At 45.1% G+C, this 19,462-nt stretch overlaps 1 protein-coding gene across 1 annotated transcript in view; it reads left to right on the top strand.

The window, feature by feature from the left end:
* Window positions 1-19,462, top strand: part of FERRY3 (FERRY endosomal RAB5 effector complex subunit 3) — a 404,396-nt gene that overhangs the window by 178,444 nt on the left and 206,490 nt on the right. The window contains exon 10 of the mRNA XM_085652590.1: window positions 7,331-7,459. Coding sequence (XP_085508716.1) covers window positions 7,331-7,459 — 129 coding nt within the window. The remainder of the gene's footprint in view (window positions 1-7,330; window positions 7,460-19,462) is intronic.

Raw genomic sequence — 19,462 nt, 5'->3', positions numbered from 1 at the left:
CTCTCCCACACAGCGGGTCTCCTCCCGACGCTCCCGGCGGGTTCCCTCATTCTCGGCGGGGACTTCAACGCTGTCTACTCGCCTCACCTGGACTCGACGGGTCCGGTATCCCTGGCCCGCGTCGCCCGCGCCAAACAGCTCTCGTCCTGGGCTGAATCTCAGGGCCTCTGCGATGTTTGGAGGATCTGGCACCCGCAGGCTCGCCATTACACCCACACATCGGCAGCCCATCACTCCCATGCCCGGATCGACCTCATCTTCGTACCATCTACCGACTGCGCAGGGGTGCAGGATGTGCGCATTCTCCCGAGGGGCCTTTCGGACCACTCGCCAGTGCTCCTTGCTCTCGGCCCCCCCCCCCTCTCTGCCCGTCCGATGTGGCGTTTGAACGCCTGGTTCCTCCACGACAAGGCTTTTCGGAAGGTGGTCGGGGCGAGATAGCCGATTATTACTCTCACAATGAGGGTTCTGTCCCCTCCCCTGCCGTCCTGTGGGAGGCCGGCAAGGCGACTGTTCGGGGTGCCGCTAAGGGGCATCTGCAACGGCAACGACGGGCTCAATCCCAGAAGCTCGCGGACTGCGAGGCTCAAGCCTTGGAACTGGAGCGCAATCTGGGGGACTTGAATGACGACACGCGATCTCGTCGCTTGGCCTTCCTGCGGGAAGAGATTCGCTTACACTCCCTGGAGGCGGCAAAGATTCTGTGGCGCTCCTCGGTGGCCCGGGTATACGGCTGGGGAGACAAAAACGGCACTCTTCTCCACCGGCTGGCTACTTACCCCCGGGCGGGTAGGATCATTCCATCCATCACGGACTCTGCGGGTGGCCTCCACACAGCCTCGGTGGCGATGGCCCAGGCGTTCGCTGACTATTATTCCCGGCTGTACCGTCTCCGGACGTCCACGCTCTCCCTAGAGGAGTTGCTGGGGACGAACGGGGCGACGCTTGAGCGGCTGCAGCCTGAGGTTTCTGAGATCCTCGATTCGCCTATCGAGCTGCAGGAGATTGAAGAGGCGATCGGCCGCCTGGCGCCTGGGAGGACCCCAGGACCCGATGGGTTCCCCCAGGAATATTACGCTCACTATCGTGAGACTCTGGCCCCGAGGCTTCGGGACCTCTTTGCGGACGTGGTGGAGACGGGCTCGTTCCGGCCCGAAACGGACACAGCAACCATAGTTGTCCTCCCCAAGACACAGCCCCCCTCGCGGTCCTGCTCCGACTACCGGCCGATATCCCTTATCAACACCGAACTCAAAATCTATGCCACGGTCCTAGCGCAGCGGTTGCGCCCGTCTCTTGCCTCCCTGGTCCACCCGGATCAATGTGGATTTATGCCGTATCGGGGGACCAGACACTGCCTGCGGCGCTTGCACCTCGCGATGGCGCATCGCGGCCGCCTTTCCCCCTATCTGGCCCTCCTGTTGGTCGACTTTGAAAAGGCCTTCGACTCAGTGGGATGGGCGTACTTAGGTGACGTCCTGGAGCATATGGGTTTCGGTCCCCGGTTCCGTGCCATGGTAGCGGTCCTGTACGCGAGCCCGCTGGCCCGTGTGTTAGTCAATGGGGCTCTATCTCGCCCGTTTCCCATAGGTCGGGGTACGCGCCAGGGATGTCCGCTCTCGCCCCTCCTTTTCGCTCTGGCCATGGAACCCCTGGCGGTGTTGATTCGTTCAGATCCCGTTCTTCGCGGATGGGACTGGCCAGGTGTGGCCCCCGATAAGATTGCCCTCTACGCAGACGACGTCCTCCTCTATCTTTCTGATCCAGCGACCTCGGGGCCCCAGGTCCGCCGGATTCTTCGTCGGTTTGGCCAAGCGTCGGGTCTTCATCTGAACCCTAAAAAATCCGTTCTAGTCCCGCTACACCCGTCACGGGACTGTTTCGACTGGCAATCGGATATTCCCCTCCGGAGACTCTCCTTTAAGTACCTGGGGATCTGGGTCACCCTCCTTCCGGAACTCTGCTGGGCCCTCAATGTGGCTCCTGTAGTCAACAAGACCAGATCAGATATGCTCCGGTGGCAGTCCCTCCCATTGAATCCGCTAGGGAGAGTCGCCCTATATAAGCTGATGATCCTCCCCAAGTTTCTGTACATGCTACAAAACACTCCGTGCCCCTTTCCGCGCCCGTGGTTCCGGGACCTGGATAAGATGGTGACCAAATTCCTCTGGGGCGGCGGTAGGCCTCGGCTGGCCTTAGATCGATGCAGGGTCCCCTCCTATGACGGCGGCATGAGCATGACTAACCTATACCTCTATTATCTGGCCACCCAGCTATTGGTGATCCATGACTGGTTCTCGGGTGGTTGGGGCGACCCGCCTTATCGACTCGAGGTGCAATGCCTCGGGTTCTCCCTTATCCAAAACATGCTCTATGGAACAGCGATCCCCCTGTCGCTCCCCAGCGTCGTGCGGGCCCCCTTTCTCGCGTGGCGCGCAGCCTTGAGGCACACCAGATGGTCGGGGACGTTCACGCAACTCACTCCGCTTTGGCAAGGGACATGGCTGCGGGAGGTGGTGGGACTAGCGGGCTTTCGGCAGTGGGGTCTTCTCGGTATCTCCTGTCTGGGCGATATATGGCGTGGGAGCCACATGTGTTCCTTCCAGGAGCTCCAGGCCCGCTTCTCGCTGCAGCCTTCTCAATTTTACCGCTACCTTCAATTGCGCCATGCGGTCCGGGCCCACGTCCCTCTAGACTCTAGATTGCCTTCCCATAGCCCACCTGAGGCTCAGGTGATGTTAGGGTATCTGGGGCAGGGGGGTATATCCCGCATTTATAAATCCCTGATTAACAATACCCCGGTAGACTGGAGCGGGCTAAAACAGCGATGGGAGGCCTGGGTGGGACCCCTGGATGACGCGGACTGGAGGGACGCCCTTATGGCCCCTCGGTCGCTTACCTCCTCCGCTAGGCTGCGGCTCATCCAACTCTATTACCTCCACACTGCTTATCTGACCCCGGACCGCCTATATCGTGCGGGCCTCCGCGTGGATGCCTCCTGCGCTCGCTGTGGGGTAGCTCCGGCGGACTTCTTCCATATGGTGTGGTCTTGTTCCCGCCTGGAGGCCTATTGGGCAGCGATTGAAGCCGAACTAGCGGAGGTCCTGGGATGGGAGGTTCCCCATGAGCCTAGAATGGCCCTGCTGGGCATCACGGACGGGATGGATGGGTCCCGTAACGAGAAGTATTTCCTCACTACTGCCCTTATGGTGGCTAAGAGGGATATAGCGGCCGTGTGGTCACAGCCAGACCCGCCCAGAAGGGCTACCTGGAGTAGAGGGGTAGATTGGTGCGCGGCCCAGGAGCGGTCGTTATACGCTGCACGGGGCTGCCCCAAAAAATTCCGCAAGATATGGGGGAAATGGCTGGGGGGCCTGTTTTGAAGGGTGGGGGCGCAAAGGGTGGGGACGGGAGATGGGGGAGGAAGGGGGGGTCTTTACAATCGCTTGTTGATGCTTCCCTGATTGAAGTTACTGATGCCATGTTCAATGCACTGCTGTATATCATTCTTGATATTGTCCTTTATGCCGCAAAACACAATAAAAATTTGTTTATCAAAAAAAAAGTCGACAGTTCATTTTTCAAATTCTGCCATGTTATCCTGTGGGAGGAAAAACAAGTACGGCATTCAGGTACAGTACAGCGACTTCCAAGACCAATCTTCTGGACTTGAAGTATGTACGGGGCAAGGTCCAAGGCAGCACCCACAGTTCACATGGGGCGAGACTGAGGAGCTGGGTGCAGAGGTGCTTTTCAGCTTTGGTTGCCCAATGTTATCCTGTGAAGGAAAACCATGTACTACGTTTGGGCACTTCACAGCGTATTATGGGACCTATCTCCTGTACGTAGGGTGAGTTTGTGGCAGGTCCAAGGCATCACCAACACCACAATAGGGGCTCAGGTCTCACGATGCTTGGGGATGTGGGGACCCCTGTAGTCCTCTTCTCCACGGGCCAGGGCTGTCGGATGCAGAAGTGTCTTCAGGCAGCGGATTTTCGTCATCAGAAGCACTCGCGGTAGAGGGTGCAAGCGGCATCGGGAAGTCCACAATGTGCAAGCCCAAGGTGGGCTTTGGTCTCTGGAGGGCCCAGGTACCACACCGGCACCATTGGCCCACTAAAGCTCGTGCTAGGTGGCACGGGTGCAGTGGTGCTTTCCGGTGTTGGGTTTTGGTGGTCTGGTGTCCTCTTGGGTATCTTTGGGTGCCTACAGGGTGCAGGGAATCAGTGCCGCTGCACCACAGGTGTTCCTGAGTCTTGGCAGAAGTGCTGGCAGTCCTCCCAGGATTTTGTGGGCACCGCAGTTTGAACAATGAGCCCACTTTGGTGCCAATTGTCGGGAACAGCAGATAGGCCAGCAGGGTTGGCAGCAAGTCAGTTGCTTCTTCCACAGTTCTTGCTTTTCGCGGCTCTTCGATCCTTCTTCTTTTGATCGGCAGGATTTGATTTCCTGGTGCCTGGGCTCCCCTAAATATGGAATTAAGGTGCATTAGGGGACTATAGAGTAGTAGCCATTTGGCTACTTACCCCTGAGGTCACCATGCCCCCTATATGACCACTTTCAGGGGCACCAGAGATCTTAAATTTGCCATCACAAAGATGGTCACTTCTAAAAAGTCGCATCCACTTCAGGTAGCCCAGTCCAGGGGTGGTGCTCCCCTCAGAGTGGACACGCCTGTCTCGCCTCTCTAATTTTTCTGTCTGTCAAGGTCTCTAGACAAGGGGGTCGGTTTCTTCTCCTGTGAGACAAACCAGATTCTCATACCAAAAGCAGTGGACCTCTTTGGAGCTCCCCATCCTTGGGATGCTACTCCGCTGGTCATCTCGTTGGCAGGGGTGCGAAGCACCTCCTGCTCAAGCAGGCTTGGTTTATGTCCTCCTGAGATCACCCTTGGGGTTCGGGCTCTCGTCTCTTGTGGCAGGCTGACAAAAGCCAGTCATTCAGCAGCAGGGATTGGTAGGTTTTCAGGGTGTACCTCTCAGGTGCCCTCTGTGTGCATGTATTACTAAATCCGCCACTGGCATCAGGTACCACCTCCAGGTATCCCTTTAATATGGAGGGACAGTGGTTATTGAAAAACAAGAACACAGGTTTCTATAGGATATAATGGTCCAATGACCCTATGTATGCCAACATGTTTCAGCCACTCTAGGGCCCTCTGGCATTCATCAGGGCACAGGTAAATTTAGTATCCCTACCTACAATATAAAAACAATAGTAATCCAAACTTTTGAATTATCACGAGAACAGCTATTGGATATACTTATCCTAGTGTTTGCGTTCTCTGGAATGGGTTTCCAACCAAATGTTGGGAGACTACAGGCTTCACAAGGGAACTGGTAAGGCGGGGCCGATCTTGTAGTCACACATTCGTCAAAGATACGGACCCGCTTCTTCACCTACTTGGTTCCATCCCCACGAAGTGGAGGTGGTAGTGGTCTTTCAATATTTAACCCCCCTGCCTTTTCTCTTGAAAGAGCTCCCTGAAAAACTGTTTGAGCCCACCCTGGCTTTTAGGAGCCAGGGTGCCCCTATGATGAAGCAAGACACTATTAGAGTGTGTGAGGGGAATTTAACAAAGGGGTTGTGCTCCCATTTATGGTAGTAGCAAACCATTGACTCCTGAAGAAATTAGGCCACTTACTTAGGACCAATATCTCCTGTTTTTGCTTACCTGGGTTGGATACTTATTTTGTTTTGGTTACTGTTTGGGAGGACGTATCCAGTCCCACTTCCGCTGTGGAAGTACTTCTCGACCCTCAAGGCCTTGAGCCAGTATTGAGAATCAAAATAATAGCATGAATGCCCCACGCTCATTGTGTAGACAGAAAGCTTGTCAAGGCGACTACATGCAGAATGGCTCTCATAAAGGGAATCCTCTTCACATGTGGGATTTCTGCTCTTTGTCAGAAAATCTCAGTGTGGTCAGTAATGAGTGTTGCTTGTAGGTGGTTCGAGACTAGCTGAGGTGAGCCCACCTTCAGCAGCCATTCGGCAATGTATTCTCGACCACCAATATGATCTTTGTAAGGAGCCAGGAGAGCCAAAGTAAGGATGAGTTTTAATAAAAACAAGAGTACCCCAATACGTGAACCTGGGGTGAAAATATGCGGTAAAAAAACAATGGTTTGGGTGTGGCCAAAAGGTCCAATAAGAAAGTGATCCTAAGGAGAGCACTTATGATTAGAGAGTTGAAGATTAATTACTTTAAAGGAGAAAAAAAATTAATAATGTACATAGGGACATAAGTCAGTTCATGTGAAACATTTATTTCCACAACAATAGAATTCAGGTGCTCACTGAATAAGTGAAAGAGGCGTGACGTGCAGAGTGATGGTGAAGTTTAAAATAACGATATCGCATTGACAACAATAGTGTAAAACTCCTCAAACAACTTTATAGAATAGGAAAAGTTTTTTGTTGTAAAGGTTCAAGAGCGTTTCGATCTCAACTGTTCGAGATCATCATCAGGACATATAACGGGTGAGCAAGCTGAATCTAAAATGAGGAAAAACGGGCAAATAAATAAGCTATAGTTTGATCCCTACATGTAGTATAATTAATACAATCAGAGGCTCCTTTTTATAAAAAACATCATGATATATATTAATCCTGAATTATTCTGTATATCATGTAACTAGCCATGCCTAGGGGTCAAGGTAGGTGTGGAAATACATGAATTAAGGCAATTACAGAAGCGAATTGGCAGTGACGCTCAACATCCTGTGATTCTGGGCAAATCACTTAATCTCCCCGTGCCTAACAAAAATGAATGTGTCCATCTGTAACGAAACTGGTGCTCATGTAAAGCGCTCTGATACCCGGTTCTCGGGTCTAGTTTGCACTATTTAAAACTCTAAAAAATAAAATAAAAAAATAAACCCTGCATGCCTTCTTGTTCTGGAGAGTGGTATTGCGATTTTTGTTAATTAGGTCTAAAGTTAGTTCTTGTACACTGCGTTTTCAGTCAAACTGGGAAACCTCATCTCTGCATCTGAGGGCGTGGAGAAAAGGACCAGGTACTACCTTCAGTGCTTTGTAGTGACTCCATATAGTATTCCATGACCCCATGTACGAGGAGGATCCCAGAGTCTAGTCGGGGCCAATGGCGCCACCTATCGGAGCTGGAATGCTATTTCGGTTTCTGTATCTATTCTTGCTTCTGTAGTTGTTTCAACAGGAATCTGCAGGTAGATAGAGTATTCACCAGAAATATTGTTGCCAACGTTAAATAGCTGTCAATATGGTGTGGTTGGAATGAGACCTGTGAAATTTGGTTATCGTTTTATAGACTGTATTTTTGATTTATTGTTTTCTTTCGTTTTTTAAGATTTCGCAACTGTCTGCCAGGAATGCACAGATTTCCATTTCCCTCGGCTTTCAGATCAGCTTGAAGTAGTTCAGCAAGTTGTACTTTATGCCAGAGCACAACGAATGAAGAAATCAAAACAGCAATATGGTAAGCTAAACAAGTGAAAAGTTAGACCAATAGAAACATTGGTTGTGTTACATAGAGTTTATGAATCTGATTCAAATGTGAATTTTGACATCATCCAAAAATATAAACAAAGCTAGTGAGAAATTATTTTTAAATGATCATTTTTGTCACAGTTGACATAACATACAAAACCAACAAATGCCATACCACAAATAGTACCCATCACATTGTCGTTTGCAAGTCCAATATGGCCCTTCTTTCACACCCCGTAATGTAAATGGAGAAGTCGCAAGTGCACCATCATGTACATGCAAGTGACAATATCAAATATTACTCAAAACTTTAGTATCGGCACATGCTTGTTTTGCGTTCCTTGCCCTACCCACCATTCCCAATATTGGATTACAAATAGGCCCTCAGTGGCCCCCAATAGTCTTTTGGGCATGATGTAATTGGCTGCTCCTCAGCATACACTTCCAGTTGTGTCTTGCAATGTGCCATGTCAGCCAACCAAGCCGCTTTTGTAGGGTTAGATTTACTCCCCCAATGTAATACCACTCTACTTTTTTCTCATAATAAGATTACTGAGGAGTTTACGATTTAGTGACCGGAAGTCACTCAGCAGAGCCGGCAGACAGATCACCGTCTCACACTCTACCCTGGCTCCTACATATCAGATAGTATGTCTGTGACTTGAACCCAGTATTGCCTTACTCGTGGACATGACCACGCCAGGTGTAAAAAGTCTGCCTCGTCAGCTCCTCCGCGTACTGTCTTGCTTCGCACTTAGAGATAATACATAATACCACTCTCCCACACGGAGGCTCCAACACGACGTAGCAATAAACATAACACAACACCAACTGGAAAGAGATTTCACTTTATAAAATGAAGCACATCTAAGACTGTTCTCAGAATAAGGCTTGTGGTTTCATTTATGCAATGGTCTCTAACAGAAAGGCTTTCCCAGATGTCAAATGAACAGCATTCAAATATATAATCATGTGATCAAGGCTCCCTGGAGCCGAAACGCGTAATGCTGCTAGTGCTTGTGAGAACAGAATAAATTAAGAAATCTGCACTTAATCGTGGTCCGTGCTCTGGTTATACGAAAGTGTGTGTGTGTATATAATTATACATATATATATGTATAATTGGAGGGAGTATTGGCTTGATGTTGTACCAGCGTGCAGGTTGCTGGTGTAGCGGGACGCCCTCTCGGTCAGGAGTGACGCGTAGTGCCTGCAACTTGGGTTGTCGCATGAAACTGCAACGCGCTACCCCCCCTGGTATGGTGGATTTCCAATTGGACGTTATCGTTACCTGGGGAGAGAGGAGGCGAGATTGATCCGCCTGATAAGGGGTGCCAAGAATGGCTTGAGCTTTCCGGACAACTGCGGTGGAGTGAGGGTCAGCAGCCACATAGTGGGACATCACATGGTGTTGTGCAATACCCCATCACTGTATGGGATTGCTCTGAGGACTCCACCTACCATCATGCAGTAGACTGGGAAGAGCTGCGCGTGGTGCCGCCGTGTCATAGAGGCGGAAGGAGGGGCAAGTGATCAGCTGACTGGATGTGGTCGCCATTTAAAGATCGTAGTAGCTGACCCCCAGAGATGGAAGGAGAACATGGAAACGGGCACTGAGGAAAGCTATTGAAGGCTGAAACGCGTCTGCCAGCGTTTCATTGACTCGCAATGCCAGCGCTTTTTAACAAATAAAGCCACTTTTTTTGCACTCCGGAGCTGTCCCGCACTCTTTCTTACTGAGAGGGAGTATTGGCTTGATGTTGTACCAGCGTGCAGGTTGCTGGTGTAGCGGGACGCCCTCTCGGTCAGGAGTGACGCGTAGTGCCTGCAACTTGGGTTGTCGCATGAAACTGCAACGCGCCACCCCCCCTGGTATGGTGGATTTCCAATTGGACGTTATTGTTACCTGGGGAGAGAGGAGGCGAGATTGATCCGCCTGATAAGGGGTGCCAAGAATGGCTTGGGCTTTCCGGACAACTGCGGTGGAGTGAGGGTCAGCAGCCAAATAGTGGGACATCACATGGTGTTGTGCAATACCCCATCACTGTATGGGATTGCTCTGAGGACTCCACCTACCATCATGCAGTAGACTGGGAAGAGCTGCGCGTGGTGCCGCCGTGTCATAGAGGCGGAAGGAGGGGCAAGTGATCAGCTGACTGGATGTGGTCGCCATTTAAAGATCGTAGTAGCTGACCCCCAGAGATGGAAGGAGAACATGGAAACGGGCACTGAGGAAAGCTATTGAAGGCTGAAACGCGTCTGCCAGCGTTTCATGGACTCGCAATGCCAGCGCTTTTTAACAAATAAAGCCACTTTTTTTGCACTCCGGAGCTGTCCCGCACTCTTTCTTACTGAGAGGGAGTATTGGCTTGATATATATATATATATATATATATATATCAACACCTACTGGCGGTTGCCAGTAGGTAGTTATAGTTAGGACCTATTTTCCATAGGAAATCCGCAACATTCTATTCCCAATAAGTCTGGCGCCAGTTGATGAAACCTCGCGAAATTTTCCAAACTTTTGGCCAGCTCCGCTCCGCTCCTACCCTGAAAGTTTCGTGGTGATTCGTCAAGCGGGGGCCGAGAAAAAAGGGGGGTCCCAAAACGCGTTTTCCCCATGCAATTTCCCATTGGGTCTGTTGTCGCAGCTACAGCCTGAACCGCTGAACGGAATGACACCAAATTTGGCAAAGAGGTAGTCCTCGGTTCAGACTCGTGCCTTTTGCATAAATGGTGTGAATCCGTTCAGTAGTTCCTGAGAAAATTAGAGTTAAAAGTACATAAATATCTATGGCCGGGGAGGATCCGCGGACCCTACCCGCACCGTATGCGCACCCTCCCCGAACCGAGCGCGCACCCTGCCGATCGCACGCTGAATGCTAATTGGCTGTCGAGTGTCTGTCTACATTCGAAACCAGGAACAGTTGGCGGCCATTTTCTGCCTCGGTAGAAGCGAGGCTGAAGAAGCAAGGGGAATAAGTGTGTAAAACATATAAAGGGGGCAGAGTGGAAATACTCTGACCTTCTAGAGGTGCTTGGGGGGGTCCTAGAAGGACCCCCTGGGGCCCCCTTTTAAAAAAAAAAAAAAAAAAAACAGCGAAATGCGCGCACGGTGCGTGCATCCTATCGCGTTGGGTGCACGGATTCTCTCGCGTTGGGTGCACGGATCCACTTAATTTTTTTTTTTTTAAAAGACAAGAAATCATTGGTTGTATGAGTACTTTCTACACTGAAAGGTAGGGTGTATATTTCTGTTTTTTTAAAGGTACGATTCTTATTGGTTAACAAAAACAGATTGTAAGGAACATTATATATGATAAGCTGATATGTTGAAAAGTCAAGCACACTTCCTGTCTAGTTTAGCAACATTGTGTGCTGAACTTGTGACCTGTGTGCTCAGTGCAGTGTTTCATGACCTGTTTCTATGGTAAGAGGCAGAAAGCAGATTGGGGGAAGGGTTGAAATGTATTTCAGTTGGAAAGGGTTGAAATGTTTAACCAATAGAAATGTGTGTTTGCTTTTGAGTGTATGTGTGAAGGATTGGGATTTGATGTTTACATGTATATGTGTGGAAAATGAAAGGGAAACTTTTCCATTCTTTGTTTTTGCTGAGAGGTGCACAGTGCAGAGATTCTGTAAAAGAAAATCTGGTGTGTGACTGATAAACTTCTTAATCTACAAAACAACTTGAAAGGTGAGTTATTTAATTGTGAGGGGATGTATGTAGAGTATTTTGATTTTAATCAGACTAATGTATTTGTCCTGCTAAAGTGTAGGGAGTACATTTTTTCTCTACAATCTTATTGACAGTGTGTGTGCATGTAGAAACCATTCTGTGATAAGCATTTGTGTTTTTCATGTGTTTGCAGACAGATAACTGTGCTGTTTTTATATTTTGGTAGAATTAGAAACCAGTCATTGTTTATGAATTTGTGAAATGAGTTATGTTATGTTTCTATACTAAAATGTAGTACTTCTTCTAGATGAAGAAATGTGTTTTGGTATAGTGCAATGGATAGTGTTGTTTGTCTAAAATCACACAGTGAGTATGTGTACATTTGGGAACCACTGTGAGAGAAGCATTTGGTAACATCGTGTATTTGCTGACAGATAACTGTTTTAAAACCTGTCATGTTGTCAAATTTTAGTAGCATTAGAAGCCAGTCTTTGCTTATGTGTTGATTAAATGAGTTAGGCTTTGACACAAAAGTGCAGTCCTGAAATATGTAGATTGTGTGCATTTCCCTTACCACTTCCACAGTAGTGAATGATTTTTGATAAACTCCTAGGTATAGTGGTTGTTGTCTAGAATCACACTGTGAGTCTGTGTGCATTTGGGAACCATTGTGAGAGAAGCATTTGGTAACATCATGTATTTGCTGACAGATAACTCTTTTAAAACCTGTCATGTTGTCAAGTTTTAGTAGCATTAGAAGCCAGTCTTTGCTTATGCGTTGATTAAATGAGTCCTGCTTTGACACTAATGTGCTGTACTTAAATATGTAGATTGTGTGCAGTACCATTACCTCTTCTAGACTAGTGAATGAGTTTTGGTAAACTGCTAGGGATAGTGTTGCTTGTCTAAAATCACACTGAGTCTGTGTACATTTGGGAACCACTGTGAGAGAAGCATTTGGTAACATAGTGTATTGGATGACAGATAACTGTTTTACAATCGGTCATGTTGTCAAGTTTTAGTAGCTTTAGAAGCTATTCTTTGCTTATGCATTGATAAAATGAGTCAGGGTTTGACACTAAAGTGCAGTACCATGTACTATTCTCTTCACTGTGCTAGAACTGAAAATTTTAAATTTTTACCCAGGCACTAACCTAGCAGTAGTCTGATGATTTAGTCAGTACTCATGTTGTGAACGATACATTACCACATAGATTGTTTTAAATGTCTATGCAGTATGCATGCAGTCTTCTAACATACTATACACTTGTCTTTCACATTTTTAATTCGCTAGTCAGTATCCATACACTTCCAGGAAACACCCTGTAACTTCCTTTGCAGTCCTCTAGTGACCCATTTAGCACCATGTACTAATCCATTCACTGTGCCAAAACCCAAACACTTATAAATTCACCAAGATACTATCTTTGCAGTACTCTAATCATTCAGTCAGTGCCTAAGTATTCATGCACTGAGCCAGGCCTTAGCACATGGACTGCTTCAAACCCCTATCCACTATGTATGCAGTCTTCTAACCACCTAGACACTTGTCTTTCATGCTTTCAATTCCCTAGTCAGTATCCATACAGTCCAGCAAACATCCTGTCACTCCCTTTGTACTCCTCTAGTGACCCATTCAGTACCAAGTACTAATCCATTCCCTGTGCGAAAAGCCTACCACTTATAAATTCACCTAAGCACTCTCCTTGCTGTACTCTAATCATTCAGTCAGTACCCAAGTACTCGTGCAGTGAGCCACGCCTTATCACATGGACTGCTTTAAATGCCTATCCAGTATGGATGCAGTCCTCTAATCACCTACACAGTTGTCTTTCACACCTTCAATTCCCTAGTTAGTATTCATACACTTCTAGCAAACACCCGGTCACTCACCCAGTGTGTCTCCTTATAGTACTGTAATCATTTAGTCAGTTAGCATGTAGTCTTTTAGTGAGGTAGGCTTTAGGGCATGAACTGCTTCAAAGTAGTATGCACTATGCATGTAGTGTTTTAAAGATCGTCACACTTGTGCTTCAGGGCTATAGTTTCTTAGTCAGTTTTTTATATAAAATGTGTTTGTACAGTAATGGACTAGTATAAATTTGAAAGTTATTAATATGCATGTATTTGTGATTCTTTTTTACAGATGCAGAACAGGAATGTTTCTCATCTGTTTGCACTCTTCTCGTGCAAGATTGTTTGGATGAAGGGTCCTTAGGTGTTTCATCATACTTTCCGTGCCGCACGAGTATTTTTTGTTAGGATCCCCTCATAACAGAACTCTTTTGCAAATCTTGCGCGTGACGAAGGTGGCATTGATCTTTGTTTGCCCCTCGAGAAAAGTAGAACATTTCCACACCACTGAAGGAAAACGTTGTGGGCGTGGTGCATCCTCCAAAAATTCATCCTTAGATTCGGTGAAAATTTTAAAGCGACAACATTTACAGTTTTTGTAAGTTAAACTTATAAAATGTTGTTAGCTGTATGCATTTTATATATCTGTGATTTGTATCTTGTTTTTTTTTTTTGAGAATAGCATGTTGTTTTTTTTTTAACAATCTTTGAGATTGTTTTTTTTTTGCCCGCTGTTAAGTGATGAGTACGATTGAAATCACTATTTTTAGTGAAATTTAATATATTCTGAGAACAGCAAAAAAGGCAAAAAAATTACTTTGTGGAAATTATGCTGTGTTTAAAAAATGTATTATTACATGTTATAATTTTTTTTTTCCTTTTCTTTCACAGATCCAAATTTTGAAATAAGCAATTTTTATGAATTTAGATTGGAATGAAAATGTGAAAAAAATGTGTACCATTTTTTATTCCTATTACTGTGAAGGTAAGTTTAACTAAGTCTCAATATGCAGAATGAGGAGATCTGCAAGAAGCTACAAAGTTGAAACATGTTTCTAAAAACTCTCTGTTTATACCTATGTAGTTTTGAAATCTGACCATAATCAGATATCATGTGACCTGCAAAAAAAGAGATTTGAGGGGTTCATAATATTTCCTATTTTAGCTATTGAAGGACCGCAATTATTTAAATCATTCTTCTTTGAACATCTTTGCAGACAAAACTCTGTGCTTACCTTCTATCATTCGCAAGGAATTTTAAAAACGGAAATATGTCACTTTTTGTAGCATAGTTATTGCGCAAGACACTCTTCCATATTTACAAAGAGAGGAAAAGGCACTCTGTGCACTTTTTATACTCCATGTAAATACAACCTCATTATGCACACCACTTTGCGTTGAAAGGGTGTTCTAGAAGTGTTGTTGTGCATGATTGCACTGAATACTCATAGAACAAGACACCTGTCTAGATTTGTCAGAAATCATGAATCTCGATATGTGTGTGAATGCTGCACCATTCTAAAATTGGTGTAGGAAAGCACAACAAGGAGAATTGTTTTCATTTCTCCACACTTTTATATCTTCAATGCATGCTGAAATGTTCAGCATACATTGAAGGAGAAAAATGCATTTTCTCATTGTTTTTGTGCAGGAAGGTGTGTCTTCCTGCAGAAAAACAAACAGCACATGACACAGATATCCTTGCACTATGGTGCAGGGGTGCCTGTGTCACCACATGGCTGCAGTTTAAGCAGCCGTGCAGAGAGAAGCATAGATTTGCAACATATTTATGTACATATGTTGCATCCCTGTGCTTCGGAAGTACTACAGCACACTGTAGTTAAAGAGGTTACTGTGTGATGCTGCAGCACTTCTTCATAGTTCTGCACTTATACATTCACCATACGCTACTAATGCATTCATTCAGTCAATTACGTACTACACATACATTCATCTAAACTTTCACACACTAACAAAGAAATTTAGCTCTTTTTAAACCAGGAAAGTTAGTTCTTACAAGAACTTTTTCTTTCTTCTTTTATATATTTTTTTTGGTTTTTCTAACAATTTTGTGATTTTATTGGTTTTTCTGAAAAACCACCCCAAAAAACAGGAGAAACCAAACAATGAACTTCAGGGAACAATAAAAAAAACAAAAAACTAGCAAATGTGACTTTCTTGCCGGCGGCAGATCAGATCGATCGACTGCTCACCATAGCACAAAGTCGCATTGCACTTAGTGCAGAGCACTTTTAGAAATTGAGGACGGATGTCCAAGGTTTGGGCTGATGGATGCACTCTTGATGTGCTCGGCTGCGATGAGGTGGAAGGAGCAGGAGTGTTTCTCATCCGTCGGCACTCTTCTCGTGCAAGATTGTTTGGATGAAGGGTCCTCATGTGCTTCATCATACTTGCCGTGCCGCACGAGTATTTCTTGTCAGGATCCCCTGGCGACAGGACTCTTTTGCAAATCTTGCACGTGACCAAGGTGGCATTGGTCTTATTCTGCCCCTCGGGAAAAGTAAAAAATTTCCACACCACTGAAGAAAAACGTTCTTTGGGTGGTGCCTCCTCCAAAAATTCATCCTCAGAAATATGAGGAGATGCAGGTGATGCCTGCTGCCCTGAAGCCATTTTTGGTTGAAAAAAGTTAGAGCTAAGTGTAAACTTAGTCTAAAAAATCTTCTCTCCAAAGAGATGGTCCTCTAAAGAAGGTCAAAGAAGAATGATTGAACTGGGTGGGGTCTTTCAATAGTTAGAAGAGGAAGTGTAATGAACCAATCAAATCTCTTTTTTTGCAGGTCACATGGGATACGCGCACCCTGCGCTTACGCAGCACGCACCCAGCGCGCATCCGCGAAATTGAATAATAAAAAATTATAGGATTAGATGTAAAAATATATTAGTTTTAAGACTAGTTTAGAGTTTGTCTTCAATTAATATTCACATGAAATACTCAAATATGTTTTTTTAAATGTTAAATACTTCGCGGGATCCGCGCACCTACCGCGTTATAGACGCAGATGACGCATCGCGGAAGTGCGTAAAGGTCGCGTGACGTACATCGAACGTGTCGCGTATAGGCTGGGAGTCGCGTACCGGTCGCATTGAAATCGCGCACTAACCACGTACCCGACGCATACCATGCGCGGATGCTATCGCGTAGGGACCGAGAACGGTGCGCATAGGGTGCGCGGATCCAAAAACATTGAAAAAAATATATAAAATAAAGTTTTGAATATATAGTTAAAAAAATATTTTGAAAAATATAAAAAAATGTTTGAAAAACCCATTAAGTTCAAATAATATTTTTTAATTTTTAAAAGAATTAATTGAAAAAAAAGTTTAAAAAATGGTGATAAAGTATTTAAAAAAATATGTAATTAATGAAATTGACACACAGAATTTGAAAAATATACAAATCCAATCAAAATCATTAAACATGATATCTTCAGAGATAAGTTATAGATAGGAATTAGCATTTAAAAAACCTTTGAAATTCACTGAAAAAACCATAGGTTTCATGCACGTTATAGTTAGGAATTGGCATTTAAAAAACCTTTGAAATTCACTGAAAAACCATAGGTAGGTTTCAGGGGCGTTATAGTTAGCTGGACATTTCCCTCGTACAAAACCCTAAAAATTCCCCTGTTATAGTTAGTTCAGCTAACTATAACTCGTGCCCCCGCAATGCACTGCTGATGACGTCACATATTACATCACTCATGACATGGTCAGTGACATCACTGATGACATCACTGATTACATCTCAAATGACATCTCAAATGACATCATCCATGTGATAAATTACTGCATCTTCTCACACCCTAATTTAACCGTTGATACACCAACTCAAAATTTCAGACGTCCATTTTCAAAACCATAGATACTCCAATACCAATAACTACATACCCACTCATTAACTCTTAGGTCTACATACACCTCCACTCTCTCACCTGTACAGTCACTCATACTTACAGTCACTCCGTACAAGACTATCATATGCATTTATACACCTACATAGACACTCACACACCAACAATCATCCATAGAGGTACTCTCACACCTAGTCAGTCATGCAAATAATTAATCACACTCCCATTTACTCACCTATGCAGTTATACACACTCCAGTGCACTTACTGTAAATAGTACCACATTCTTACGCTCTTATACAATCATTGATACAAGCACACACTCATCCATACAGCCACTCTCACAATCACACACTCTCACATATACCCACTTATATACTCTTAGACGCATGTATACTGCCTTTCACATATGTAGTTAGTCACACATGTACCACTGAGATATACATTCAATCCCTAACACACCCATACAATCATTTTAGATTCCAATTGCCTTCGTCTCTTTTCCCTGTTTACCCCCATTTTAATTTGGGTACATTGGCAATTACAAAGTATTTTAAGCAATTCAGATCGTTGTTATGCATCAACTTAAAGTGCCTAGCCACTGGGTAAGAAGAATCATTGTTGACTATGGCACGTAAGTGTTGTAATATTCTGACGTGCACCTGCAGCTTAGTACTTCCCACATATCTAAGGCCACAGGTGCACGTCAGGACATATACTGCAAAATCTGTTTTGCAGTTAAACCTACCCTGAATTTTAATCGCATTAGGACTGAAGGGGGTAACATATGCATCAGTGTTCACTCCAAATTTACATGCTCTACAGGAGGAACATTTAACAAACCCCTGCTTAGGTTGTAACCATTGTCTCGCAGCGGCCAATTCAGGAAAAGGTTTCACGATCTGTGTCTTCATGGAAGGGCCCTTCCTATGAGTAATCGTGGGTTGAGAGGGTAACATGGGAGCTAAAACCCCATCTGTCATAACGATTGGCCAATTGCGCTTAACAATCGACCTAATCTGTCTTTCCTGCCTGTTGTAGGCTGTTATGAGTCTAGAGGTATTATTCATACTATCATTAGCTACCAAACGGTTATTGGACGATAGAAGTGTTGTTCTGGGTTTCGAGTCTACTTTTGAAATTGCCTCATTGAGGATGGATTCTTTATAGCCTCTGCTGCGAAATCTAATCAGTGCCTCGTGTTTGCATATTTCGTAATCCTCTGTTGTACTACAGATACGTTTTAGGCGTGTTAGCTCCCCTAGAGGTATACTCTTAATGGTGTGGTGGGGGTGTGCACTGCTGGCGTGTAACGTAGTGTTCCCTGCTGTTGTTTTTCTGTGAAGGGAAGTAGCTAGCTGGTTGTCTTTAACATAGATTTTAAAATCTAGAAAATCTATTTGTGTTGTGCTCAGGTGCGATGTAAATTTGAGATTATAGATGTTGCTATTGATTTTATCAATAAAGTGTTTTGCACTCAACTCATCCCCTCTCCAAATAATAAGAACATCGTCAATGTAACACCACCACTGGATAACATGGGTACGGTATTCCTCTTGAAATGTACATTTGAGGACCTGCTCCTCCCACCGGCCTACATGCAAACATGCATAGCTGGGGGAAAAGCAGGCCCCCATCGCTACGCCTCTCTTCTGAACATACACTTCGTTTCCAAACAGAAAATAATTATTGAATAGACACCATGTTACTAGATCTACTAACATCTTATTATGATTGTACATTTCTAATGGTCTTGTATAATCTACTGGCGGTTGCCAGTAGATAGTTATAGTTAGGACCTATTTTCCATAGGAAATCTGCAACCTTCTATTTGGAATAACTTTGGCGCCGATTGACGAATCTTCGCGAAATTTTAAAAACTTTTGGCCAGCTCCGGTCCGCTCCTATCCTGAAAGTCTCGGTATGATTCGTGTAGCGGGGGTCCCAAAAACGTGTTTTCCCCATGCAATTTCCCATAGGACCTTTAGCCGCAGCTACAGCCCGAACTGCTGAACGGAATTACACCAAATATATATATATATATATTATGTACACCAAAGTTTCTGTTGTCAACAGGAACCACTCGGACACATTCACGTGCTGCAAAAATTCCGTATATTAATGGCAAGTTTGAAACTATGCGTTTCGGCTTTACGCCTTGATCACGCTTAGAGAAGCTCATTATCACCATGATTATATTCACTGTTATCAAAATAAAGAAAGGACTACTTACAAAACCCGTGTATGTACACTACTGCCAACTGTGGCGGCCATTTTGTAATGTGTAAGACTGAGTTTATTTCTATGTGTAGCAAAACTGATATAATACAGATATGTACACAAAGTTTTATACATCAAGTTAATCAACATTAATGTAAATAAAAGCCGCAATCTACATATTGTTTAGCGGCAATTATGAAAATTTTTGGTATCACATGTGCGCAACAATCGGGTACCATCCCAGATATCAAAGCTCCACAAATAAATACAAAACATATCAAGTTGAGCCACAGTGGGCTACATAGTTAAATGCAACAGATATATCAGCCATTGCTACGAACTTCTTAACCCAAGTGGGTTTA

The sequence above is a fragment of the Triturus cristatus genome, chromosome 4_1 (assembly GCF_964204655.1).
Source record: "Triturus cristatus chromosome 4_1, aTriCri1.1, whole genome shotgun sequence".
NCBI lineage: Eukaryota > Metazoa > Chordata > Amphibia > Caudata > Salamandridae > Triturus > Triturus cristatus.
Note: the sequence above shows the minus strand (reverse complement) of the source record. Positions and strands in the feature narration are given on the sequence as shown.